Source organism: Sapajus apella, unplaced genomic scaffold, assembly GCF_009761245.1.
Source record: "Sapajus apella isolate SASKATOON/1434 unplaced genomic scaffold, GSC_monkey_1.0 scaffold17, whole genome shotgun sequence".
Lineage (NCBI taxonomy): Eukaryota > Metazoa > Chordata > Mammalia > Primates > Cebidae > Sapajus > Sapajus apella.
Genome location: NW_022436957.1, coordinates 13450983 through 13478594, shown reverse-complemented (window position 1 = coordinate 13478594; position 27612 = coordinate 13450983). Strand labels below are relative to the sequence as shown.

General features: G+C 41.2%; 1 protein-coding gene across 5 annotated transcripts in view; it reads right to left on the bottom strand.

The window, feature by feature from the left end:
- The window catches only part of NHS (NHS actin remodeling regulator), a 352032-nt gene that overhangs the window by 6016 nt on the left and 318404 nt on the right, over positions 1-27612 (bottom strand). For 2 of the 5 annotated variants that reach the window (XM_032286006.1, XM_032286008.1), the window contains exons 4-8: positions 11540-11602; positions 8976-9168; positions 6163-6294; positions 1920-4898; positions 1486-1612 (exon numbers count right to left, since the gene is read on the bottom strand). In XM_032286006.1, the coding sequence (XP_032141897.1) occupies positions 1486-1612; positions 1920-4898; positions 6163-6294; positions 8976-9168; positions 11540-11602 (3494 nt within the window). Of the gene's footprint in view, positions 1-1485; positions 1613-1919; positions 4899-6162; positions 6295-8975; positions 9169-10697; positions 10966-11539; positions 11603-27612 lie in introns of those variants that run through there. The other 3 variants (XM_032286007.1, XM_032286009.1, XM_032286010.1) reach the window with 2 other exon arrangements.

Here is a 27612-nt window from a genome sequence, read left to right as displayed (position 1 = left end):
ACAGAAATCAGAAATTCCTATAAAAAGTAGAATTCCAGGAGTAAAATATTGTAAGCTGCTTATGATGTATTTGTTTCAAAAATTATAACTTTATGAGGTAGAAAAGACAACCCCCAAGTTGTATCTCTTGGGAGTTCCATCTAGTTTCCCAAGGTCTAAGAAGACAGTCGTGTTTGTGAAAGGAGGAGGCATGGCACATCATGATTGGCTAGCTCAGTTGGATATAGGTTAGGTCTCCAAGGGCTAGTTCCTGTTCTGTTCTTTGGTCATCAGCTATAAGGAGTAATTTTGCAAATATGGACCACGGATCACAAGGGCTCATGGAGGCAGATGAAGAAGTGTGCATTTGCAGCATGGACACAAGACTCTCTTGGAAAAGCAACCCCGAGGACCTGTATTCATGGAATATGGGCATTAATTTTGGAGATGAAGGCCAGTACTATTATTATTATTATTTTTTTTTTTGAGACAAAGTCTCGCTCTTGTCCTCCAGGCTGGAGTGAAATGGCACGATTTCAGCTCACTGCAACCTCCGCCTCCCAGGCTCAAGCGATTCTCCTGCCTCAGCATTCCAAGTAGCTGGGATTACAGGCGCTTGCCACCATGCCTGGCTCATTTTTGTATTTTTAGTAGAGACGGGGTTTCACCATGTTGGCCAGGCTGGTCTTGAATTCCTGACCTCAGGTGACCCACCCGCCTCAGCCTCCCAAAGTGCTGGGATTACAGGCATGAGCCACCATGCCCGGCTGAAGAATTTAAGTTCTAAGAAGAGAAAAAAACAGAGAGCAAATATTACTTGTTCTGAGCTATAAAATGGGCAGGTACATGTATTGTCTTTTCTCAAACTTGAGACTCTGACTGTTCTGGTGAATCAACTTGTGTGTGTGTGTGTGTGTGTGTTCTTTAAATTTTATTTAAATTGACAAATAATTGTATATATAGGGTACAATGTGAGTTTTTAATTTTTTATTTCAATGGATTTTGGGGGAAGAGGTGGTATTTCGTTACATGAATAAGTTCTTTAGTGATGATTTCTGAGATTTTGGTGGATCCATGGTGAATCAACTTCTGTTTGTCTCTGCTGATATATGACTACAGCTTTGATCATATTTTTTAGGTTTGAGAAATTATTTAAAAGTCAGAGATTACACTAGAGTTTGAGCTTTCACCCCAAGTCACTTAACCACAGATTGTTTTCACATAAAAACTTGGTCTAGAATGTCTTTTCCTGGGGAAAAATAAAGCCACTCTTACAAAAGTCTCTCAGTAGAGGTCTATCAAGCTCTACTTAAAGATCCTATTTCCCAACTTGCATATCAGTCTACCAACTTGATTTGGAAAAATAATTCTTTGCTTGCTATTGTTTTTGCTGAACGTATTACAATTACAAAAGTCTTTCCCATATTTGCATTTCTGAGAAGGATTTGAAGGGGTAAAGCCTTTGTTGTACCTTTTGTTTAGGGGAACTTGGTAATGTTGCCTCACCTGTGAATGACTGCAAATAAATCCTCAGTTGTTCGAGGTTTGTTGGGAGACACGAACACACCCTCTGCTTCAGCTTGGGAGTCTTCACTAAGTGGTGAAATGATGGAGTCATCACTCGGTGATGAATCTTAAAATAAGAACAGAAGAATCTTTAAGAGGAAGTTATCCAGCACATGACTGTACTTCACTGACTCAGGGAACAAACAAACAGAAATTACCTTGCTGCCATTTTTTAAAATGAGAGAGATACCTATCGAAGCTTACTCATCCAATAACAAAAGCTTTTATCTCAACTGTTTTAATAAGTGCAAAGAAATAGTGGAGGGAAACCAACACCCAGGGCTGTGCCATATTATTGGGAACATAAGAAAGAAAAAAATCTAGGAAGTGCCATGAGACACATTTCCATTATGACAAAATTATCAGTGACTGACCTTTCCATGAAGCCTCATCCACATTTCCTTGGGTCTCCTCTGCTTTGCCGTTATCAGAGGCACTTTTGGCTGAAATACCTGAAGCAATATTTTCCTGCTCGGAACATTTTTCAGAGAATGAATTTACAGGTGATATCTCTGATTCATAGCTGATAGTACCAGGCACTTTGTCGTGGTGGCGGCTCATAACAAATTGATGCTTAAGTTGATTGCTTACATCTGTTGCTCTAGTTGGTGAGTTTGACTGAGATATGATTACATCCGCAGATTCAGGTTGTGCAACTTCCTCCCAACCTGCAGAGGGTGCCTTTTGTACCTGTTCTAGGGTTTCATCTGGACAAGCTCCATATTGTATTATTTTACCATCCAAATCATTTGGGGCAGCAGAGACCCTTTGAAATCCTTCTGTGGGAAAAGCAGAGTTTTTGGCTGGTGTGTTTTCTGGAATAGGCTCAGTCTCTGTATGCACTGGCTCTTTTGTGACATTTGAATCTATAAGATTGCTACCAGCTGAAGTTACGGTTTCTGGATTGTAGCGATTCTTCACATCAAAAGTAGGGTTTTTTTCTAAATGTAGTTTATCTGGTCCCATCTCAGCTGCAGAAGAGTCTAAAAAGGACAGTATGGTGTCTTCGGTAGAGTACTGACGAGATACTGATTTATTTGCTGTATGCAGCTTAACCTTACCTGGCGACAAGGCAGCCGTTGTAAGCGTGCGTTCTTCTAAATAAGGGAGATCTGTATTGTTGTCTTCTTTTTGCTTAACTTCTTCTGATTTGTTGATGGACCTAAGGTTAACAGATTTCAGGATGGTTGGTGTAATTGCAAGGGATGGTGGAGGATTCGACCTCAGCATTTCTCCTACTGTGTTCTGCTTATTATGAGTAAAAACATGCAGTGGATGACGGTGGTGGAATGGTTTGTTCAAGACATTATGAAGAGCACTTAGGTCAAGATGGGTAGGAGGTATAATTGGAAGTTCAAGGTCTTTACTCAGTGATATAGTTCCATCTTTTAAAGAGGGTTGCTGTAGTGAGGATTTTCTTTCTGGGACTTTAGGTTTTCTTTTGCTACCTCCGGGAGACAATGGACCTGAAAAGAAAGCTGTAGGGAAAGAGGATGTCGGCGTTTCAGACTGGCTTGAGTAGCCACTTGATGGAGATGCCAAGCCAGCCAGCTTTTCTGGTGAAGCCAGTTTAAACTCATTGTCAACAGAAGGAAGAGATGGGGTGGTGGCTCTTGATTCTGATTGCGATGTTTGGGATTCAGAGCTCTCTGGAGATTTGATGCATTCAATGACTGTGGTACCCGTAGCGGTGCTTGAATTAGATAGAGATCTATAAGGGTCATTTGTTTTCAAGTCATTTAGGAGCCAGAGGTCTGCATAGTGAGTGGATTCGGCACCTTCATCTTTGAATGGTGGAATATCCGAAGTGTCTAACTGAGATTCCTTAATGCCATGTTCACTCTGGTTTATCCAAGAAGGTTCCTGCTTGGTGGGAAGATTGGCGTTTTCCATTCGAGAAGGTGTGTTGGCAAAATCAAGAGGCAGCTTCATTTCCCTGGAACTGTGAGGCAGGTGTTGACCACTGCTTATCTTTGGTTCTTTCTTCTCAGAAACATCTGCATTTCCGTCAGACTTCCTCAATGATGAGCTACGTTTAGGTGGCGTTGGCTTTGCCTTTGGTTTCCTGAAAGAGATGCTTGGTCTTCCCTGCCTCTTGTGGTCTAAGTAGTCCTGCCAGGCACAGTCTGGAAGACCAGGGGGAGCCCCTATACCCTGGCCATTCTCTGGGCCCAGGGCTGCATAGTGAAAGACATAACTCTTATTACCTTTAAGACCACAGTCAAAGTGCATGGAGGTATAGTATCCTTCCGTGTCTACTGAAAAGTGAGAGCTAGTGTCCGCTTTGTCTGATGGAGACTTTTCCAGAAAGCTGTCATAAGTGGCCATGCTTGTAAAGCTTGGGCAGCCCAGGCTGTCTGCCTTGGGACGCTCAGGACTAAAATCCTGGTGGCAGGAGGCATCATGGTGGTGGTGTAGGTAATTCCACTCACTGTCACTTGTATTGCTGTTGTTGGGATCATCCAGCAGGTCTGCAACAGTGGAGGTAAAGGAGTTTGCCCGATGGCCTCTCACTTTATCCAAGTGGTCATTGTATTGCTCTGTCACAAAGACACTGGCATCCTCATTGGCATGAGGGGCTGTGTTTAGTGACAACTCCGAGTCACAGTGCGAAGAGCCAGTAAGTGGTGGAGAAGCTGCAGGAGGGATGGTTTCTGAGGTCTGGGAGGGGCATGTGGAGCTGCTTCCACTCCAGTTGCCACTGGATGACTGGTGGTCATCTTTCTGGTCCATGTGGCTGCTAAGGAGGACGCCAGCTGTGGAGATGCAATGGACGGGGCTCCCAAACGTGTCTGAGTTGGAGGAGATGTCACAGCTGCCAGAGTCAGCAGCCATTCGGGACAGTCGTGACCTTCCCCTCTCACTTAATTTGTGCTGGGGGCTGTGAAGATGTTGAGAGCAGGCCAGGCCCAAAGTGGGCTGGTGGTCCTGGGCGCTCGGGCTGCTTGGAGCCTCACTGCAATCATTAGGGGCTCTTTCATGGTCACCCGCAAAAGACTCTCCCTCTTCATATGTTGAGGGTTTGGCACCAACTTTGGGCTCAGCATCCCCACCTCTATTACCTTCCCGGGGAAGGCTCCGAGATCTTGTGCGGCTACTCACTGCAGGAGTAAACATGGTATCACCTTTGTCTGCTAGGGCAGAAATGTTGCCAGCAGAATGAGAAAGGGAAGCTGCAATGCTTTGACCCCTTTGAGCTCTGATTCTCCTTCTGGAAGGGGCAGCAATCAGAATATCCTCGGTTTGGCACTCAGAGTCCCTGGTTCCGGATCTCCTATTGACAGTGTTGGAGGGGTCTGGATTTGTGTGCACAATCACATTCCTTTCCCGGGCCACTGGTGATTCATCAGAATCTAGGGCACATGGAAAGCACAGTGAGATATTTTATATATCAGCAGACTAACAGATATTCTGAGCTATGTCTGCAGATCTGTGTACTGGTAGGTTAGAGTTATTTGTTTTTATTTAATTAATTAATTTATTTATTTATTTTATTTTTTGAGACAGAGTCTCCATCTGTTGCCAGGCGCCAGGCTGGAGTGCAGTGGTGCGATCTTGGCTCACTGCAACCTCCGTCTCCCGTGTTCAAGCAATTCTCCTGCCTCAGCCTCCTGAGTAGCTGGGACTACAGGTGCACACCACCACGCCCAGCTAATTTTTGTATTTTTAGTAGAGATGGGGTTTCACCATGTTGGCCAGGATGGTCTCGATCTCTTGACTTCGTGATCCACCCACCTTGGCCTCCCAAAGTGCTGGGATTACAGGTGTGAGCCACCGCACCCGGCCTATTTGTTTTTAAACAGAAAAAAAATCAATGTATATAATTAGGAGAAAGTTAAAATGCTTTAGGGTGTATATACATGCACCCCCTTCATATATGCTTATATATACCAAGAATAGATATGCTTTTATGTCTTTTGTGAATTATCCCTCTCTTCATTATCACATTAATTTGCCACAATAAGTGACTACTTTTTAAAACTAAAGTACATTTTATCTTTTTGGCCACTACTCTTCATTTTTATTTTGTAATATAAACATGATGAAATAAAAATCATAGATCTCATTATTAGAAATAAAAATCTTATTTACAAGAGATGCTACTCTAATAATTTTTCTAAAAACCATAGGCAGAGATATTCTAAACACACTGAACAGAAAAATTGTCACCAAAGGTATCATATTATCAATATTCAGTATTTCATTGCATATGCCTGAAATTTACCTTTGAAAATAATTAATGACATGAAAACATATCTCTCTTAAATTAAGTTACAATTTTCCAAAAAGAATGCTTTCATTGACTCCTGCTACTTTTTATTCACAATTTCTACCTTAATAAAACTTTCAAAAATCAGCTAAGTATTACATTTCAGCCATAAGACCTGAATGTATATGCCTAAATCTGTAAGGTCAAACCTTTACAGTCAAGAACAGAGAGTAAGAAAGTAATATCACCTGGCTTGCTGAATACAAAACAAATACACACCATTTTAAAACCTCTACAAGTTAAAATGTTTAATTGTTTTTCTATTTCATCTATTTATTCTATTTCATCTCCCTACCATCTGTACTAGGCAGAGGAATGTTAACCATTAACATTTTTTGATACCACACCTATTTCTTGTTGAACTCTTCTGGGGATACCCGAGATGGTTTTCCTCCTCCTCAATTTTCGTCTCCGCTGTAGTACTGATTGTGAATGAACCAGAGAGCAGCGTATACTAGCCTCTCTGTCAAAGCCAACTCCTGCAACCCACAAATAGGCCTCATTAGCCTTTAGAAATGGCAAACAAATTTTCATTTGCTTGGAACACAGTGGTATTTATTGACAGGAAGTAAGGAAAGAGTTTGGGATAAGCCTGTGAACGAATATAAGGGAACTGTTATTCAGCTCTTACTTAAATTATGCTGCAATACATTAAGCTTTACTTCTAAATGCAGTTCTCCACAACAGCTTGTACTGCCAACAAAAACAAGCAAAGAAGAAAAATCAAAAGAAAGAGAAGAGAAAAAGACATCAAAAAAATCCCTCTCACACAGAAATGACTCCTTAAGGATTTATAACCTTTAGTTACTACTATTTACTGGTCTATTTCTTGGCTCTCTGAACTTGATACCTCTGCATAGTAAATCAGGAGCCAATATGCTAACCTGAATTAGTTCAGCTAATATATCCTGACCCATTTATTCATTAAAAGCCTTCTTTGTGAGGTTTTGTTCCCTCCATTTCTTATGGCCCAAACCTTCTCACAATCCCCATGTATGCGCCGCATGCACACACACACACACACACACACACACACACACACACACACCTTTTTGCTGTGAGGAAACTCAACGGTCTAAGGATTTGTTTTTTTAAAATCATCACCGAACTCTTGTCTACTTTCTTCTGTTTACTAAATTGGATGCTTTCTGGTATAGCACGAGGTGTCTTTTCAATATAAAATAAACATGCAAGGCAGTCCCCAGTTCTGCACTTAAATGGATCCACTTTCTATACCAACTGTAAAGCTGGAATTCCCAGTCTTTATGCCATATGTTTGTTTTTGTAAACACAGAGGGCAAACCATGATGTTTGTTAGTTTCTCTCTCCATAATCACATTATCAACATTACATGCAGTTAGTCCCATCAAAACTAGAATGATGAGAGGGGAGGTGAGGAACTCAAATTCTTGTCTGAAACAGGCATGCACCATGGATTTTTCAGAGTGAGCTTTGCCTAAGAAAGCCACAATGCCATGCTTTGGAATTTGGTCACCTCATCATTTATCCTGATTGTTAAGCATGGGGCTGGGTGGTATGTCAAATCTTGGTTCAGCTCTATAATGAAAGAGTTGAGTTCTGTTTAACATCACAGTGCCAACAGTTTCTAGAACTCTCTCTGAAAAATCTGTATGAGATATCATATGATGAATAATTATGATATTATTGGAGAATTCTTACTAATGAAATTTTTCTTAGTTTCAACCCAAAATTAAAATCCTTCTTTCTAATCTTAGTAATTATAGAATGCATGATATATAGACACAGACATTTTGTGTTATGTGGACATCATTAACAGTGTTCTCATTAAAGCTCTTGAAATCAACATCTGATCTAAATTTTAATCAGAGAGTTCCTGAAATAAAGCAGAAGTAAAAAGTGTCCCTTTTCCTCAATCATAAAATAATGGTCCATAATCATAGCACTAAATTTGAAAACGAGATTTTACTTACAGTGCCATGAAAAAAGCACGTACTGCTAATAATCAGAGGTTTCCAGAACTGAAAATTAGCTTAAGAGGGTGCCAAAATGATCCATTTTGGCAGCTGAACTCCCCTAATACATTCCATTTAGATTGTATAGATCAGACAGGGGCACATCTTCAGAATAATTTATCTTACAAGTTGAATAGGTCATCAGGAAAATTAACTCCCAACTCACCACAGGCCCATGAACTAGGACTCCTTTTCCTCAGGAAAAAAATATCTGTCCCAGATATCTGGTCCATTTGCTTCACTACTTTATGTGAGAGAAATCTGAGTGGGGTTAATAATTGTTTATGCAACATGCATCTCGAGTGACATGCAATCTTTAGTTACATGGTACCAAGATGAAAATCAGTCATAACATGGCTGTTTTGAAATTTTCAATATACAAATGAGTTAAAATGTAACTATTATTAGAGATGTAAGAAAGCTCAATGGATAGACCATTTAATTTATGTCTTTGAAAGTTAAAATATTTTATAACACTATTTTACTTACAACTAAGATTATTAGATCCAATTCTGGAATTTACAACTGCTGCCAATAAATGTTTCAGAAAGGTCTAGCTATGCCTCCATTCTACCTAGACTAATATTCACACTCTCAGTACACAGAAGGAAGAAAAAAGAGAGTGAAAACAAGACAACCTTCTTGGTTTTAAAATAGAATTCAGCCTTCATCTATGTATCCATATATTTTTAGGTCAAAAATCCCCCAAATCAATACAGAAGTTGTAACAGTCTTTTTAAAAAGAGCCTACCTTCATCCAAGGAAGCATGAAAACAGATTTTCTAGTTGGCCTGCAGGACCATTACTTGCAGTTTGAGAAGCCTGGGTTTGCTGTTTTCTTTCTTGCAGTGCCACACATCATTATCATATGATTAATCACTGCTGCTTTCTCCATTATTTCAGTCAGCTATGGCCAAAGAGCTATTTGGTGATTTTTTTTTAAAAAGAAACTGTCCATCATTTACATAACAAGTGGCCCAGTGGAAAACATGTAAATTGATGTTCAAAACCTGACAAAAGCGTATTGAACATCTTCTGGGTTGTATTTTGATGAAAAAGGCATTACTTGTTTACAAATGGTATTCTTAGCAGCACAGATTTCGAACATATTTAATATACAGAATATTCTGACCCAACTGCCCCTAAGAAAAAAACCAGAACGATACCAGTGACATTGATGGGAATAATACAGGAAGAAATCACTTGGGCATCTTGTTTCATCTTCTCCTCTGGCGTTGGGAGAGGTAGTGCTTTGCTCCAGTTGGTCTGCTTGTCCAGTGTAGAAGGGATATTGTGTATTGGGTTTTTCGGCCTCTGCCCTAACATGACATCTGTATCTTCATCCTCTGGGGGATGGGACTGCAAACAAAGTACAGTCAGGTTCAGTCATCAAAGTTTATACATAAGCACACATATAAGAAATGTCTTAGTTTAGAGAAGAAAAAATGAGATCAGAAATAAGCCTTAAGGACAAAGGAAGAATTCCTAGAAATAGTAAGCCAATAAATTGAAAGTATTATTTCAATAGCCAAGCAACACAGAAGGAAAGAAATGGGCTAAATAAACATGCTTCTCAGGTTAAATGGAATTAACAGGAGAGACAAGGTAGCCAGAAATCCCCAAACTTTACACCAAAGAAAACTGAGTCTGTACTCCAATGAAAGACAGATCCACTTTCAAGCTATCTCACCATACATTTCTAGCAACAGTTTTGAGATCTCTAGATGACTAGGATCAAAGGAAGAAGATGAGTTAGATGCCCATGAAAAGGTTCAGAAAACCTGGAATCAGGAGACATTCCAGAACACATCACCTGAAGGACAAGCCAACCTAATCTGAGAAGCTGCATTAAAACATGAGGAGTTAATTTCACTGCAGGACTACGGCATTTTTGAATAACATTTTAAAGATTCAGTTTCACGAACACTGTATGCACGTAGAAAAGCAAAAAAGAATTCCCACCCCCCCACCAAGGATAGTGGAAAATACACATGCTGTTACTTCCACTAATGGGGGAGGGGGGCGATTCCAGTGAGTTTCTTTGTCTTTTTTTTTTTTGAGACGGAGTTTCACTCTTGTTACCCAGGCTGGAGTGCAATGGCGCGATCTCGGCTCACCGCAACCTCCACCTCCTGGGTTCAGGCAATTCTCCTGCCTCAACCTCCTGAGTGGCTGGGATTACAGGCACTCGCCACCACGCCCAGCTAATTTTTGTATTTTTAGTAGAGATGGGGTTTCACCATGTTGACCAGGATGGTCTCGATCTCTTGACCTCGTGATCCACCCGCCTCGGCCTCCCAAAGTGCTGGGATTACAGGCTTGAGCCACCGCGCCCAGCCGAGTTTCTTTTTCAAATTAGGAAAGGTAAAACACTCCTAGTTTATTTTCTTTCATTTTTGTGGTGTGAGACTTTTCCTCCAGCTGTGTAGTTAGGGGCTTTGATTTCCACATGACATTGGAAAATTATCCATCCAAACCTTTGATAAATATCAATATTGTCTAACTTTTATTTCAGGGTTGGGCTCCTAGCCCAGATTATTTAAAAGGCTCCATCCCAGTTTTGATTTTGGGGTTGGGTTTCTAAACTAGATGATTAAAAGAATCAGTTTTCACCACTCAACCTCGTTTGATTTTTTTTTACACAATTTGGAGGAAGGTGGGTATCTGTATAAAATAAATACCCGTTGCTCTTATCCCAGTAAGACTTTAATAATATTCTGCCCTAAAATTAGGATCATTAAAAAAAAAATTTCCCATCTTTGCATTTGGAAACATCTGCCCTGCTGACTCAGAGGATTTCACCTATTGTCAAATGAACTGTTCTCAAGTCCCCTTAAAGAGCTGATTCCAGAGCCATTTGTCTAAGCTCACCCCCGGCATTTACTTACCTTGTCAGAGGTTTCTGCAATTCCCCCTAACACACCCAACAGGATATGACTACCCGCTTGGGAAAAATGTGTTCGCCATGAACGTTTTAGTAAAATATTGCAAGCTTCTTTCTCTCTTCAGCTTTTGTGCAGATTCCCAGCGAAGTGAATAGCTCAAATAAAGTTCGAGAACAAAAGACTTTGTTTCCTAGGTAACTTCCAAAAAGAAAAAAAGTTTGGTGCATGCAGAGAGAGAGAGAGAGAGAGAGAGAGAGAGAGAGAGAGAAACTGATTGAAAGAGAGAGAAAGAGGGAGACACTGAGAGAGAATGAGCACTTGAGAGAAACCCCCACCACCAGAGGTTTCATTTTGTAGGCGAGTCCTTCCTTGAATAACAATGGACTGCAAAGTGACGAAAGGATAGTGACTTGACTACAGGCTCTGAACAGCAGCCAAAAGCACTATTTATTTAATGGTGACAGGGATGATCAGCTGGCAGCGAATCCTTTTGTCTTGTTCTCCTTTTTTCATTTGAGAAGCTGAACATTTACAGTTCTGAGAAATTAAATATAGGACAAGTTGAATTTCTTTCCTCTGCTGGACTGTGAAGTCCAAGAGTGGTGTTAGGTGATGCAGTTTGCAGAGTTGGGGGCAGTGAATGGGGAAAAACAGCAAATGGCATGGCTGTCTAAGTTATATTCTACTTAATTCAAGTTAGGAAAATACCACTTTTAAAATTAATTTTAAAGAATAACCGTTAGTTAGAAACAAGGAAGTTTTCCATAAAGTTCAAAGAGGAAAGAAAGGAGAATGTCTGGACAGAATGGGATAGGGCCGTGAAGGAATGTTCTTAGAACCAATACCTTTCTACTCCATGGGGTCATGTGGCAACACTCAGTGGGGGAGGGCGAACGGGTGCTGTTAAACTATGAACGTGAAATGCAAAAAAAAGAAAAAATTAAAAACGTGCACACAACACACAGTGTATACTGGTTAGGCCAAATCTATGATACTAATGGAAGAATATACTATGATTCCTTCCTTCCTTCCTTCCTTCCTTCCTTCCTTCCTTCCTTCCTTCCTTCCTTCCTTCCCTCCCTCCTTCCTTCATTTCCTCCCTCCCTCCCTCCCTTCCTTCCTTCCTTTCTCTCCTTCCTTCCTGTCTCTCCTTCCTTACTCCCTCCCTCCCTTTCTTCCTTCCTTCCTCCTTCCCTCCCTCCCTCCTTCCCTTCCTTCTTTCCTCCTTCCCTCCCTCCCTCCCTTTCTTCTTTCCTCCTTCCCTCCCTCCCTCCCTTCCTTCCTTCTTCCTTCCCTCCCTCCCTTCCTCCCTCCTGTCTTCTCTTCCTTCCTTCTTCTCCTTCCTTTCTTCCTTCCTCTCCTTTTTTCCTTCCTCTCTTTCCTTCCTTCCCTCCTGTCCTTCCTTCCTTTCTCTTCTCCCTCCCTCCCTTCCTTCCTTTTTCTCCTCCCTCCCTTCCTTCTTTTCTCCCTTCCCTCCATCCTCCTTTCTTCTTTCCTTCCCTCCTTCCTTCCTCCCTTCTTACTTCCCTTCCTCCCTTCCCTCCCTCCTTCCTTCTTCATTCATTCCTTCCCTTCCTTCTTCCTTCCCTTTCTTGTTCCTTCCTTCTCCTTCCTTCCTTCTTTACTACTTCCTTTCTTTTTTCTCCCTCCCTCCCTTCCTCCCTTCCTCCCTTCCTTCCTCCTTCCTTCCCTCTTACTTTCCTTCCTTTCTTCCTTCCTTCTTCTTCCCTCCTTCTTCCTTCCTTCTTACTTCCCTCCCCTCTTCCCTCCTTCCCTTCTCCCTCCCTCCCTTCCTTCCTCCCTCCTTTCTTTCTTCCTGCTTTCCTTCCCTCTCTTCCTTCCTCTCTTCCTTCACCCCTCCCTCCTTTCTTCCCTTCCTTCCTCCCACTCTTCCTTCCTTTCTTCCTTCCCCTCTCCCTCCTTCCTTCCCTTCCTTCTTATTTTTTCAGAGGTAGCATAAATGGTGACAAGAGCACAGACTCTGGAGCTAGACTGTCTGAATTCAAATCCTGGCTCCACCACTTATTTTCTTTGGCCAGGGGCAATTCCTCAACCTCTTTAAGGTTAGTTTCCTCATCTGTAGTAAGACAGATAAATAATAGCATTTTCCCTCCAGGGCTGTTTTGAGGATTAAATGAGTAAAGTATATGTAATATACTTAGAAGAATCCTGGCACTTAATAAGTTCTATACATTAGTGCCAGCTACTACTACTACAACTATTATTATTATTAATGTACTTACCTTGTAGCTGTGAAATACCTGTGAAAATGTCTTTGCAAACTGTAACTTTGTTATCTTTTAGATTTCAACCCCACTTGCTAATTTGGAAAAGATTGAATTATTTGCTTTCATTCAAGTGATTTTGTTTTCCTATGAACTACTTGGAAGAAAATTATCTACATATAATTTCCTTCTCCAGACTTGCTTAAAATTTGCTTCTTTCTCCTATTCATTGACCACACTTGGAGACAAGGCTGGTTTCATGAGTGTGTGATCTGTGCAGCAGTCCCACAGGGCCCTCCACTCAGAAGGCCCCATACTTGGTTTCAGGCTGTGCTATCATTGTCTTGAAATTCTTGAGTAAAAGATTCTTCATTTGCATTTTGCACTGGATCCCACAAATTATATAGCCAGTCCTATTTGGAGAATTATCTGGTAACAAGATAATTCCCCTCTTTCGGATCTACTGAGAAGGTCATGAAACTTTTTAAACTCCAAGCCATATCAGCTTTAGATTCTGCTGTGCCTCTGTTATAGCACTTATCCTACAGCATGGCTTTAATGGAACAGGAATTGGCCCTAGATGTATCTTTTTCATTTGTTAGATTGTGAATTCCTGGAGGTCAGGGGCCACATTTGATTTTCCTTTCAGTCTTCCATGATGCCAGCAATGTACCACCCTCACTGTAAGAACTCATCAAAATATTTGTACACCTGAATGATATTGGCTCTATGTGTTTTAGCAGTGATGGGAACCCCAGAGAAAGTGAGGGGCAGCCGGGCACAGTGGCCCATGCCTGTAATCCCAGCATTTTGGGAGCCTGAGGCAGGCAGATCCCCTGAGGTTAGGAGTTCAAGACCAGCTGGCCAACATGATGTAACCTTGTCTCTACTAAAAGTAGAAAATTAGCTGGGCATGATGGCGCATGCCTGTAATCCCAGCTACTCAGGAGGCTGAGACAGGAGAATTGCTTGAACCTGGGAGGCAGAGCTTGCAGTGAGCGGAGATTGCACCACTGCACTCCAGCCTGGGTGACAGAGCAAAGTGGGGGCATGCTCAAGATCTCAGGAGGAAGCAAATTCCACAAAATCCAAGGGACTTACCATCTTCATGCAAATAGGTGAAAACAAGTAGAGGAAACTGCAAGTACCCAGTTATTCTTAAGCCCATGGCAGACGTGTTTTGTGGGTAACACTTAGTGTCTAATTCTATTCTATTTTTCTAAGTTTTAACTGAAAGGGTTGCTCATTAACATTTAAGCAGAGCAAATGTCTTCTCCCCAGGCCCAGTTAACTTTGATCTAGATCTTATTTAAGACTAATGATTTTGTAGGGTCTATGGCTCCCTCGCTGAAAGTGACCATTTTGACAGATGTGGTATATGTGGTCCGAGTTCAGACATTAACCTGGTTCTCTCCTAAAACTCAGCCACAGGCAATGATGTGGAAGTCTCAAGTAAGAAACCAGGGTGTGTAAATGAGTGAGAAAACTCATATAAGTAAAAAAAAAAAAAAAAAAAAAAAAAAAAAAAAAAAAAAAAAAAAAAAAGGAGCCTGATAGCAAAGCCTATATGGAAAAGGAAGCTACTTCAAAGAAACCAAAAGCTTTGGTGTCTCATGAAAGTATTTTCAAAAAATTACATAGTCAGAAACTGCAGGCCAGCAAACATATTAATGATATTAACGTTAATATATAAATTATGGTAGTTTGTCTTAAGTCTCCTAAGTCAGCTCTCCTGTTGAATACTTTTTTCCAGGAGTGAGGGGTAAGGAGTGGACTTCATTTTTCATCTGTTTGAGAAACCCACCCACCCCATTAAATAACCATGAGGTCACACCCGACAATGACTAAGGATGGCAAGTTGAGAGAAAGCACAGACTTTTCAGTTGTGGTCATTGTGATGGAGAGTTAAGGTCTCCTTGGGAATCCATAGCAGATTCATCCTCAGCTAATTGGTCTTTCCACTATTTTGATAGTAGCTCCAACCTTCAGCTTGTAAGGGCTGGAACTAGGTACTCTGGAGGTAGAGTGTGGAAGGATTGTGTTCTTTGGTTCCTCTACTTAAACACAAACACTACAGTCCCTGCAGATCGTCTAAAGATTTAGAGCATTTAGGTTTATAATATTAAAATGAGCTATAAGTATATAAATATACAGTTATATTTCTGCCATGAATTAGTAATTGCCTTAGTCTAGTATTTTAAAGGGTCCTCCACAGAGAGGGGAACAATACACACTGGGTTCTATTTGAGGGTGAGGGTGGGAAAAGGGAGAAGATCAGGAAACTTAACTAATGGGTACTAGGCTTCATACCTGGGTGATGAAATAATCTGTACAACAAACCCCCATGACAAACTGCACATGTACCCCTGAACTTAAAATAAAAGTTAAATAAAATTTAAAAAGAACTAAATGTAGAACTACCGTTTGATCTAGCAATCCCACTACTGGGAATCTACCCAAAGGAAACGAAGTCATATATGAAAAAGACACTTGTACATGCATGTTTATAGCAGCATAATTTGCAATTGCAAAAATATGGAACCAATCTAAATGCTCATCAACCAACGAGTGGATAAAGAAAATGTGGTATATCATGGAATACTACTTAGTCATTAAACGGAATTAAATAATGTCCTTTGCAGCAACTTGGATGGAACTGGAGGCCATTATTCTAAGTGAAGTAACTCAGGAATGGAATACCAGACACCGTATGTTCTAACTTATAAATGGGAGCTAAGCTCTGAAGACACAAAGACATATAGAGTGATATAATGGACTTCAGGGACTTGGGGCAGGGGACTTTGGGAGCAGGGTGAGGGATAAAAGACTATATATTGGGTAACAGTGCATGCTGCTCAGGTGAATGGGTGCACTAAAATTACAAAATTCACCACTAAAGAACTCACTCATGTAATTAAAAAAAAACCACCTGTACCTAAAAACTATTGAAACTCTTTTAAAAAAAACTTAAAAATAAAATAAAGCATCCTCTTTCCTGGGTGTTTAGTCAAAAGAAGATTGTTCTGAATATTTCTGATTTTATTTTTATATGATGAATGCAATAATCAGTTCATAGTATATATTTTTTCTAAATTATCTAAGAAATACAACTGCAAGAGAACTGTCACCTCAGGGCATCTCTGCATGGCTCAGCCTGCCACGCCTTAATGGGTGCTGATGGCTAAGGTTAGGGAAAACTGGATGCTGATCAAACTTATATGAACTAAATTATTCTTCCACAACTATTTAAATGAATTCTGTTGCTTATTCAGAGAAAGACTAACCATTTCTTGTTCATAACGTAGTTTTACTGCCTCAACAGCACTCAATAAATATGTGTTGTACATCTAACATGCTCATGTGCCTGGCATAAATAAACAAAAATCCTCTTCTAGAGAAATAACATCAAATTATTTCCACCCACATATAATTTTTCAGTACAACATCCAGTGCAAGGTCAAAGACAGCAAAGCACAGGAGGATATAAGACAGCATGAGCAGGAAGCATTCAAAACAACAGATAATGGAAGCAGATCCACAGGGGACTCCTGATTGTGGAATCATCACTCAGTACAAGAGTGGCAGTGAACAACCTTGGTTTCCCCAGAACAAGTGTTAGGCATTCATTCATTCATTTATTCATTCATTCATTCAATATCATTTATTTGATGTGGGCCAAAATTGGCCCCAGTGGAAACAAATTGTTAGGTTAAAAATGATTTCTCCTTCATGGGTATATGCATATTCGGTGTACAAGTCTTTCAACTTCTCTGTACCTTTGAGATTTTTCACAATAAGCTGTTGAAGAAAAATGCAAAAAAAAAAAAAAAAAAAAGAGAGAGAGAGAGAGTAATTTCCTCTTCCTTTTCCAGACTCCTATTCTGGCTCTTTTGCTACTGATTTTGAGAAGCTTCAGACTCCAACTTGCAGCATTTCAGAATCAGCAACTATCAGCCATGCCCATCTTGTCCCTGTCAAAAGATGATTCTTTGGATGCCTTCACTCCATCTCTGTCCCTGCTGGCCTCATCAGTAATATCCTCAAATCCTTTCTGTAGCTTCCCATGAGTTGCTTCAACAAAAGCCAGAATTACACTTATGACCAGTGTTCAGAATGAGAAATAACAAACATTATGCTCAAAAAGAAGCCAAAGAAATGTTTTTGGTATATAATGAAAGAAGATTTTTCAAACCCCAGTCTTTCTTGTGGTATGTGTGTGAGAAAAGTTTATTTCTCCCCTATTGTGGCTATGAACAAGCACTTTCCCAAAGGTTTCGAAAGATGAAAAAGATTAATAACAGCTAGAGTTGACGAAGATGTAGAGAAACTGGAATTCTCCTAAATGCTGGTGGGAGTGTAAAATGGTGTAGCTCTGGAGACTATTTGGCAGTATCTAATCAACTTAAACATGTATATCCTTTAAGTCCATCTCAGGTATATAGACTTAAGAAAAATGAGTATTTCCACAAAAAACTTGCACAAAATACTTATAAAGCTTATAACAGCTTTATTCATAAAAACCAACCAACAAACAAATAATATCCTGCAACTAGGAACAACCCAAATATCTACCAACAGCAGAATGGGTAAATGGATTGTGCAATCCTATATTCATACAATGGAAAACTACACAATAACATCAATCTCAAAAAAGCATGTGTAGCAAAAACAGCCAGACACAAAAAGAGTACATGCTCATTCACTTTTAGATCCTATCCTGTTGGTAGATGTTTGGGGGTGTGACAGCTGTCCTTAGTGAACAGAGCTTGAATAGCAATGACAATGACGCACTTTTCACCCAAAGAGAGGCTTTCTGCAAGAGAGTGTATGAGTGTAAAGCGTCTCTCTTTCTTCTTTTGATCTCAGCTGGAATGGAACAAAAAATCTTAGGGTAATGGAATGCAAAATAATTTTATGTATTTTAAAGTTCAAGAACACTTTGTTTAATCACATCCTATTAATGAAGCATTTTAAATATGCGGGGCATAACACAATTATATTTTGGAACATTTGTGGAAAATAGTCCCCACATGAATGAAAAAGAGGGCTACAGGGAGCCCAGAATGGAGAACACTTCCTGCTGGCTGGTCAGCATAGTCATTTATTCCCAGGAATTGCTCTGTACTGTCAAGAACACAAAACAGGGCCCACTGGACCATGATCACTGTGATGTTGATGCCAGTGAGTATCTTATTCATCCCCTGTGGCCAGCTTTGCCAATTAGTGGAGCCACTGCCAAGGGCCACTCGGTTCCATCAACCCTCAAAGGTTGCTAGAACCAAAGAAAGACATGAGTAAGGGAAAGGCAGGCAAGGCTTTGAAGTGCAGGGAAGAAAGAATCTTTGAACTGCTACAAAGTGCAAATACCCTCACCCAAATCAGAGAAGCCGGCAGTGTGAGTCAACAGAACAGCCCAGAAGTGATGGGAGTACTCCTCCATGTCCCTCAGTTGGGGGAGTCAGAGGCATGTGGTAACTGCAGAAATGTCACACACTCAGGCCCACTCCAAGGGAACCTTTGAACTGGTAACTCAGGCCAGCTGTGGCTAACGCTCAGCAGGCCATACTTGACCTCATCACTGCAAATTTTTAAAAAGCAAAAAATATAAGGCCTCACACACAAACCATGCACATTCTGCCTTCACTGTTTTTCCTTTATTTGTATTGAGTACAGATCTATTGATGTTAGCTCACGTATAGACTTGTGTAACCACGACCACAATCAGGACATAGAACTGTTCTATCACTGCCCAAAAACTCCCCTATGATATTCCGTTATAGTCACAACGTACCCCCACCCCTACCCCTGGCAGCCACTAATCTGTTCTCCATCTCTATGGTTTTATCTTTTTGAAAATGTCATATGAATGGAATTATACACTGGGTAACTTTTTGAGAGTGGTTTCTTTCACCCAGAATAATACCTTTGAGATCCATCCAAGTTGTTGTGTGTACCAATTCATTCCTTTTTATTGTGAGTAGTGTTCCATTGTCTGCTTATATTTTGAACAGTGAAAAAAGTCCCAGGCATGCAAGAGGATGTCACCCTGAGAATATTTGGTAATGATGTGTACAGACAAGTACTTTTAGTGACAGTTCTATAGCCAGGCCAATACTTAAAAGACAAATAAAGAATTCCAAAACTAAACTGTAACAAGGAATCTTCTTTATTTCTCACAATATTTAATATGAATCAGACTCATTGGCTAATGTTTTCATTAGCTATTGTGCTGGTTATTAAGCTATTGTCTCTCAGTTCTGAACCTATTCTTCTGTGCCCTGCCAGGGCTTTGCAAACATTTCTTTCTTGCCAGCTCCTCCCTGTTAGGTTCTTCCAGTGGGAGTGCAAGAGGGAGACTAGAAGGCTGGAAGAGGAAGAAGGGACTTACTTCTTGGCACTCACTGTTTCTGTTAGCATAGTCCCAGCAGTGGTCCTCTGCTCCCAGGTATGGCAATTGGTTTCAGCCCTCATCTGTTTCCTCACTCCCAGAATCAGCATCATTATGCCACTGTCAGAGATGCTAGTCAGACCCAGCAGTCCAGTACCCCTATCTAGATTCCAGCTGTGTGTGGTCCTTCTTTGGAGCTTCCGATGCATTAGCACCTGGCAGGCAGCACCCCCTACTCGGAGATCTGGGTCCCAGCTCCTCAGAAGCTTCTGAGCTCCAGAGTTTCTGAGGCACCAGCACCAGCCAGGCCTCTGGTTCCTCTCCAGAGGTCTGAGTTCTAGTACTGCAGGCTGCTCTAATAACTCCAACCCCTTCCTTCCATTCCTCCAGCCCTGTGAGTGTTAGCTTCTTGCTGCTGTTACTATCTTGGTTTCACCTCAGTTTCCCATTTGCCCTGTCAGTCTTATAACAATGTCCCTATGTTAAATTCCCTTTTGAAAATGGTTTCTGTTTTCCTGACTGGAGTCTGACTGATAAAGCACATGGAGCCAGGATTTTAGCCTCTGGCTTGCTCTTGACTAAGGCATCTAAGGTCCTTCCTGTTCCTGAGTCCGATCAGGACAATATGAACCAGTGTGATGTAGGGTGTCAAGATGACAATGATCTCTGTAGCTTATGTTATGGCAGAGAGGAGAGCTGACATGATCTTAAAAGCAAACTGCTTCTGGTAAGCCTCAAAAATGGGTATAGAGGGGAAAAGAATTTGTTGTGGTCAATAGCTGTATCATCCCACAGACCAGGCATTGTGCTGATTTACTTCAAGAAAAATACCACATCTGAACAGCAAATACAATTAAAATCACCAGCTATGTATAACCAGTCTCCAAGATTCATCTCCCTTCTCCAAAGGCCAAACAGGTGAGTTAAATGGGAGGTGTAATAGGCATCACCACTTCTGCAATCTTATGCCTCCCAATAACATCTAAGGCTCCTCTCTCTACTACACCAAAAGGGAGCCTCTAGAAATTGAGGAAATTAATCCTATACACGCATGCCCTGATATTGTCATAAAGTACAGCTCCTTCAGATCATCATTATTTCTGTGCCCAAAACCCTTCAATAATTTGCTAGGCTTATGGAATAAATTCAAATGTTCTAGTCTGGCATCAAAATCCTTCAAGATCTGGCCTACTGAAGCATTATAGCCAGTGCCCTCCATCGACATACCCCTTTTGTCACCAGCCAAAGCAAAGTATTCGAACTCGTGTACACACTCCATCTCCTGCCTCTCATTGTTTCCTCGGTCTATAATCCTTTTCCTTCCAGTGTTCATATCAAAATTCTACCCCATCCTCCAAGGCCTTCTCAAATACTACGTTTTCCATGAAGTATTCTACATTCCAACACCACACACCAGTTAGGTATTCACACTTTTAAGTCAATACAATAGAATTGCCTCTAGTCTCCATGTACTCTGGATGAAACAGATTATATCTCATTAATGTTTGTATCCTTCTAGTACTTATTAACAGCAGGTGCTTAGTTAATTTTTTTCAAAATGAAGGAGTAAATGAAAAGCCACAATGTAAGAAAGGGCATTTCAGGTGGAGATATTGTTTTGAGAGTGCAGGAGGTTTTCTGGAGAAGCATGTGTAGTCTGGGTTGGCTGAAGTCCATGATCTGTGCAAAGGATTTGTGGGAAATCCATCTGGAAAGGTAAGTTAGGACCCAACTGTAGAGAGTCTGGAGAGCTGGGCTAAGGATTTGAACTTATTTCTTTGGGCAGAATGGAGGAATTGAAGGTTTGGGATCAGAGAGGAGTTTGTATGTCAAAGATTCACATAAGCAAAGTTAGTATTTTTCTTAACTGGTTTAGAGGAGCAAATTATCTGAGATACAAAGAACGCCTAAGCTGAAGCAAGAGAGACTTAATTTGGATGGACAGAACCATTTTAGACAGGTCATAAAACAACAGAATACTTTTGAGAAAGCTTGTAAAACTATGAAGACAAAGGTAAAATAGACTTGTTTAGGACAAGTCTGGATATGCCTAACTCTTACATAGCAAAGGCAAGGCTTGATCAGTGTTTCTTAATCCCAACTCTATTGTAAACTAATGGAAACTGAAAATCTTAAATGAACCCACAGAAGGGAAGGATGGGAGAGGATGAATAAGAGAAGACAGGGCTGGGGATAGGAAAGAGAACATAGCAGTGAGAAGGTCTTTATTGCTTGGTCAAGTACCATTGAAACACCCTTCCTGCCAGCTCTAGTCTTTGATCATCTCTCCTGGCTAGCTTCTCTGTAAATTACCTTGATTTTTCTCAGAAGCTCCTTTCTCATAAGACCCATTTTTTTTCTTCCTGATAGAAAATTGGAAAGTAAGCATAGTCATTGTTTATAGCTCTGAGCTATGTAAGACAGTCTGGGTCCTAGTTTGAGTGACTTCCTTCATTTCTTTCCCAATAAGGCAGTTGGAATGTCCCCTGCCCTTCAAAGACACCTCCTTGGTAAAAATAAAACTATGATTTGACATCTTTTTTTATTTTAAAATCCCTGGATTATCAGGCTGTGAAATGACAAAGAATCCCTGATATTTTGTTCCTGGCTAATTTTATCAAGTTTGGCAAAAAATACAGCTGTAAAGGCAGTATGTTGAAATGCATTCACTGTCGATCCTGAGGATGAGAATTTAGGTCTTAGTGTTCCTCTAGAACCAAATCAATTTTTGCCATAGGGGCTCCATCTCATACCAAGTATCTTCATCCACTGCCATGGAGACCATCAGATATCCATCCCACCCCTTGATCATTCTGATGAGGCTTGGAGAGGAAAACTTGAGACTGCTGGTGTCCCACTACATTTGAGGAAGGGTTAACTCCTTGCCTATCTGTCTAGATGTCAGAATCTAAGTAGGGACTTGGGCTTCAAGGGTCCCCATGGACCCTACTGCAGGGTGAAAGCAGAAAAAGGAGATGTTTCATCAACTCAAGTGTCAACCCTGATGAGTAGTGGCTGTGTGGACTCAGCGGAAAATAGTGCTGTAATTGAATAGGAATGTCTGCCTGAGGCTTGCAAAAGGGAAGAGCAGGTGCATGTCCCAAGTATTTGCAGATCCAGGCCTAGACTGAGGGACATGACTGATGAGAACCAATGAGCTGAACATTCCATTCAGCAGGGGGTGAGGTTGAACTGCTATGGCTGATTCCATACTCTGAAAGGGGAATCTATGCTGTGACAGTGTGCGTGGATCCATAGTGCCCAATATCATGACAGCTTTTAATCACCTTAGATCAGATTCTCGGTGACCTTCTAGATTTTGTTATATCAACTAAGCATTTTTTTGGGCGAACTCATCTTCACCTGAAGCCATATATCCATCAGAAGCACCAGGGGTATATGTGCCAACCCAGAAACTGTGAAATTTCCATGGCTCTGACTCTGTGTGCTTGTGCTTGTGCGTGTGCGTGTGTGTGTGTGTGTGTGTGTGTGTTTCTATTTTGAGATAATTTAGACTTGAAGAAAAGTTGTAAAAATAGCAGAGTTTCCCTGTTACTCATTATCCAGCTTTTCCTAATGGAAAAGGTTACATAGCCATGGTACATCTGTTGAAAGCAGGACATTAGCATTGATAAATACTATTAACTAATCTATTAACCTTATTTGAATGTTGTCAGTTTTCCCATTGATGCCTTTATCCTTAACCAGGATCCAATCCAGGATTGCACATTGCATTCACTTGTCAAATTTCCTCAGTCCCCTTTAATTTTTTTTTTTTTTTTTTGGACAGAGTCTTGCTCTGTCATCCAGGCTGGAGTACAGTGGTGCAATCATGGCTCACTGTAGCCTTGACCTTTCAGGCTGAAGCAATCCTCCCACCTCAGCCTCCTGAGTAGCTGGGACCACAGGCATGCACCGACATGCCTGGCTAATTTTTTAAAATATATTTTGTAGAGACAAGGTCTTGCTATGTTGCCCAGACTGGTCTCAAACTCCTGAGCTCAGGCAATCTTCCCACTTCAGCCTCCCAAAGTGTGGGATTACAGGTGTGAGTCTTTGTTTTTCATGACCTTAACATACCAAAGAGTACTGGTCAATTATTTTATAGAATGTCCTTCAATTGGGGTTTGTCAGATGTTTTCTCATTATTAGATTGAGGTGACATGTTTTTTGACAAGTGTCTCACAGAAGTGTTATCTCAGTGTATCACATCAGGATGCCCATGTACAGGTGTGTTCCCTTACTGGTGATGTTAACTTTGGTCACTTGGTTAAGATGCGGAGGACCAGGTGAACATCTATGAATTCACAAGAACCTTGGCTCATTTCTGACCCATTGATGATGATGAAAGGAGCAAAGATATGAATGAACCAGAACCGCTTGACAGCTAAAGCAGCAAACTGCACTTTGCTTTTCAACTATATGATTTGGATAGATGTTAGATGGACGACATCTCCTGCATGAGCTGTTACAGGAGCTATGAGTGATGGTCAGAGGGAATAACTCGGTTGAGCAACTGGGAATAATCACAGACAGAACCACCCAGGAGGCTGATTTGGATGGCAATGATGCAATATCTTTCACAGGGTGTTTTAAATTTTTGGAGAAGGTAGACGTAGAACAGAAAAATAATATCTGATTTCTTGACTAAAGGACTGAGATTAAACTGTTCCTTGCTCGCTAGGATTTAACAACTGGAACTTGAAAGTTCTCCTGTCCACCAGCCCCACCTCTACTCCATCATGCTCCGTCTCCCAAAATGCTACTACTGATGCATGACAACTCCAGATGTGCTCCGTCAACACAAGCCTGCCTTTGATGCAAACACGGCATTACAGAATAGTACACCCAGTCTATTTCTCTTCAGTCTGCACTCACTGGTTCTCCATTTCTAAATGTTATCTCCACTTTTCTGCCGCTGACACCACATGTCCATCCAGTCTGAGAAAGTGAGAGAGGGAACCGTGCCAAGCTCTTTATCTGGACTAACTGTAGGCTTCCGCATGCCCCTTCTATCTTGTCCATATATCCTTTGCTTCCTGCTTCTGTCACCCAACAGAGGTGTGAATGCAGTAACTACACTTGGTCTTTTAGTCTCCCTGCTTTTTATTAACTCCCTCAAATCCACTGTGTTCCATGTGGCACCCCAAGCTGTGCCTATTGAATATATTTCTGACTTAGCAAGAAAGTTCTGTGGTCTGAAAGTTTTTATTTACCTTCACTCATAAATGAGCCTCTGGGATGTTGTCTCCCTGGGAGCTTTTCAGGAACCAACATCTCTCAGAAGAATGTGACCATCTCTTGGTCCCCTGCATTCCACCATCAAAGGGCTCTTTGAGATGCTTTTCTTTTTAAAAATATTTTAATTTTTAAAATTTTTTAAGAGATAGGATCTCCCTCTGTCACCCAGGCTGGAATGCAGTGGTGCCATCATGGCTCACTGCAGCCTCCAATTCCTGGGCTAGAGCCATCCTCCTGTGTCAGCATCCTGAGTAGCTGGGACTGCAGTCACGTGCCACTGCACCTAGTGGAAATGCTCTTCCTGAAAAGTGAGAAGTGTAGAGCCAAGTGTTCTGGGTGGCTTGCCCAGATAATTCTCTCTCTTTGGCCTGTGATTCTCCACACACATATCTACATGGCTACTCTTGTTAGTGCAGTGTTGGTTCTTCAGAAAATAGCCATATGCCTGCTAATTTGCTTAGTTTGGGGACACATCACCACCACAATGGCTGCTCTGACAATATGCCTGGGGGCTTTCTCATGGTTTTTTGAACAAGGAGGGGGGGCACCCTATTGAACCTCCTGCATTCACACCTCTGCAGCATGGTTTATGCCTCAATGTTATGTGCACTGGAATGCTTTCCACTTCACATTTCCAAATAGATTACTGTTCAGGAAATTCATAATTGATCCTGTCTGAGATTTAAAGATTGTCCTCAGTGTCTTGAAGGATTTTACACATAGCTATAGTCAGCACCTAATGGAGGTCTAAAGCATCAATTGTATTGTAGCATCAGCTGCCTGGTTATATTGGCTTCCTGGCTCTTCATGTAGATGACTGCTAATCCCTTAGAAACATGGAGTCTGGCATTTGTGGCCAATCTGAGGTGGAATGATAGACCTCTGAGCAAGCCACTGCAGCATCTTTACTAGAGTCAGCTTAGTTTAGACTTCATTGAATAAGGTAATCAGGTTGTTGCCATCCTAACCTCTGTCTGTTTAATTCTCTTCATTCATAAATATGCCCTTGGTGGACTTTCTCTGACTTATTACTTACTTCTTTGCTTGCTTCCTTGCTTAGGAAGGAAAATGTACACGTGACTCTTTTTTAATTATTTTTTTGAGACACAGTTTTGCTCTATCACCCAGGCTGGAGTGCAGTGGCACGATCTCAGCTCACTGCAGTCTCCTCCTCCTGGGCTCAAGCGATCTTTCCACCTCAGCCTCCCTAGTAGGTGGGACTACAGGTGTATGCCACCATGCCTGGCTATTTTTTCTTTTCTTTCTTTTTTTTTGTATAGGCGGGAGTCTCACTCTGTGGCCTAGGCTGGTCCCGAACTCCTGAGCTCAAGTGATCCACCCACCTCAGCCTCCCAAAATGTTGCGATTACAGGTATGAGCCATCATACCTGACCTACACAATTATTCAGGAAGGGAATGGCTGAAGAATACCACCTTAAAGGGATGGGGAAGGGGTGGAGAGCAGGGCAGTGGCCCAGTGGGATGACTCAAGTGGGAATGAATGAGGAATTCCTTTTAAAGTATCATTTTGACTTTGTGATCTAGTGATGTAATATAGGAATTGTATAAAAGAAAAGAATTATCTAACAGTCATCTATGGGGTACCTCAAAGGCTCTTTGACTGGCATATCTGGTGCGGTGGCTCACACCTGTAATCCCAGCACTTTAAGGCGGGCGAATCATGAGGTCAAGAGATCGAGACCATCCTGGCCAACATGGTGAAACCCCGTCTCCACTAAAAATACAAAAATTAGCTGGGCGTGCTGGCGTGTGCCTGTAGTCCCAGCTACTCAGGAGGCTGAGGCAGGAGAATTGCTTGAACTTGGGAGGCGGAGGTTGCAGTGAGCCGAGATCGCGCCACTGCACTCCAGCCTGGTGACAGAGCGAGACTCCATCTAAAAAAAAAAAAAAAATTCCTAAGTGTATGACTTTCCCCTTTTGGTTGTATAGCAAGCTGTTTTTGTTTGTGTTAGCCTGTCACCAGACCCAGCTAACTTTGTATTTTTATTAGAGATGAGGCTGGTCTCAAACGAACTCCTGACTTCAAGTGATCTGCCTGCCTCAACCTCCTGAAGTGCTGGGACTATAGGCATGAAGCAAGGTGTTTTAATCCACAGTTATGCCTTACTGTTCCATTTAAAATTACATTCATTAATCTATCAACAAATATTTGTGGTTAAGAGGAAACAAAAATACTACTTTCCAAAGTTATTAAAGGTTAGCTATTTTCTTCCCCACCTCTTTCAGGGTGATTGTTATTCATTTGTAGTGTAGTGAGGTTTATTTGGTGCTATTTGTTTTCCATTTGAGGTTCTCCTCACATGCTGGTTGATGATAATTATTTATTTATGGGGGAATATGTAAAACATTACCTGAGCTATAACCCAAAAAATATACTCAGAGAAATGCCACTCCCCCTTGAACCTGCCACCACCCTCCCATTCCCCCAGTCTTTCCTTCCTGTACAGTCAATTTCATTACAATGCATGTCTTGAAAATTCAAGTTTGTTCCAATGTGATTGATATCAATGTGATTGATATGGATTCAAATTTGTTCTAATGTGATTGATTGTTCCAATGTGATTGATATCTTAGATATCATGTGAATACCTAAGATACCTGATGTATTCGTGTTTGAGCATAATGTGAGACTCTCTAGATGAACATAGCAACTGCACACAGCTGAATTGAGCTGTGTAAGAGTACATAACACACACACACACACATATCAAACATCTATCAGCCACCTCAGTTCACTCCATGTATTAGGAGCCACACCTGCCCATACCTGGTGTTATGACCTTCCCTCCAGTTTCAGGCACCCTTTCTTCCAGTCCTTCCCAGTAACTCACAAGCTGGCTATGGCCCTTCTGATGTCCAACCTCCAGACAACTCCAGGACTTTTTCTCAGTGGAGTGCCAATTTATTGCAGTATTTGTGTATTTCTTAACCATTTACAATGTGTAAAACTGTGCTACTGTATTTTGTTAGGTTCCTATTTGTGTGTGCACATGCATGTATTGTCATGGAAGAAATTTTTGAGTGTTGTGCCCCTAACTCCGTT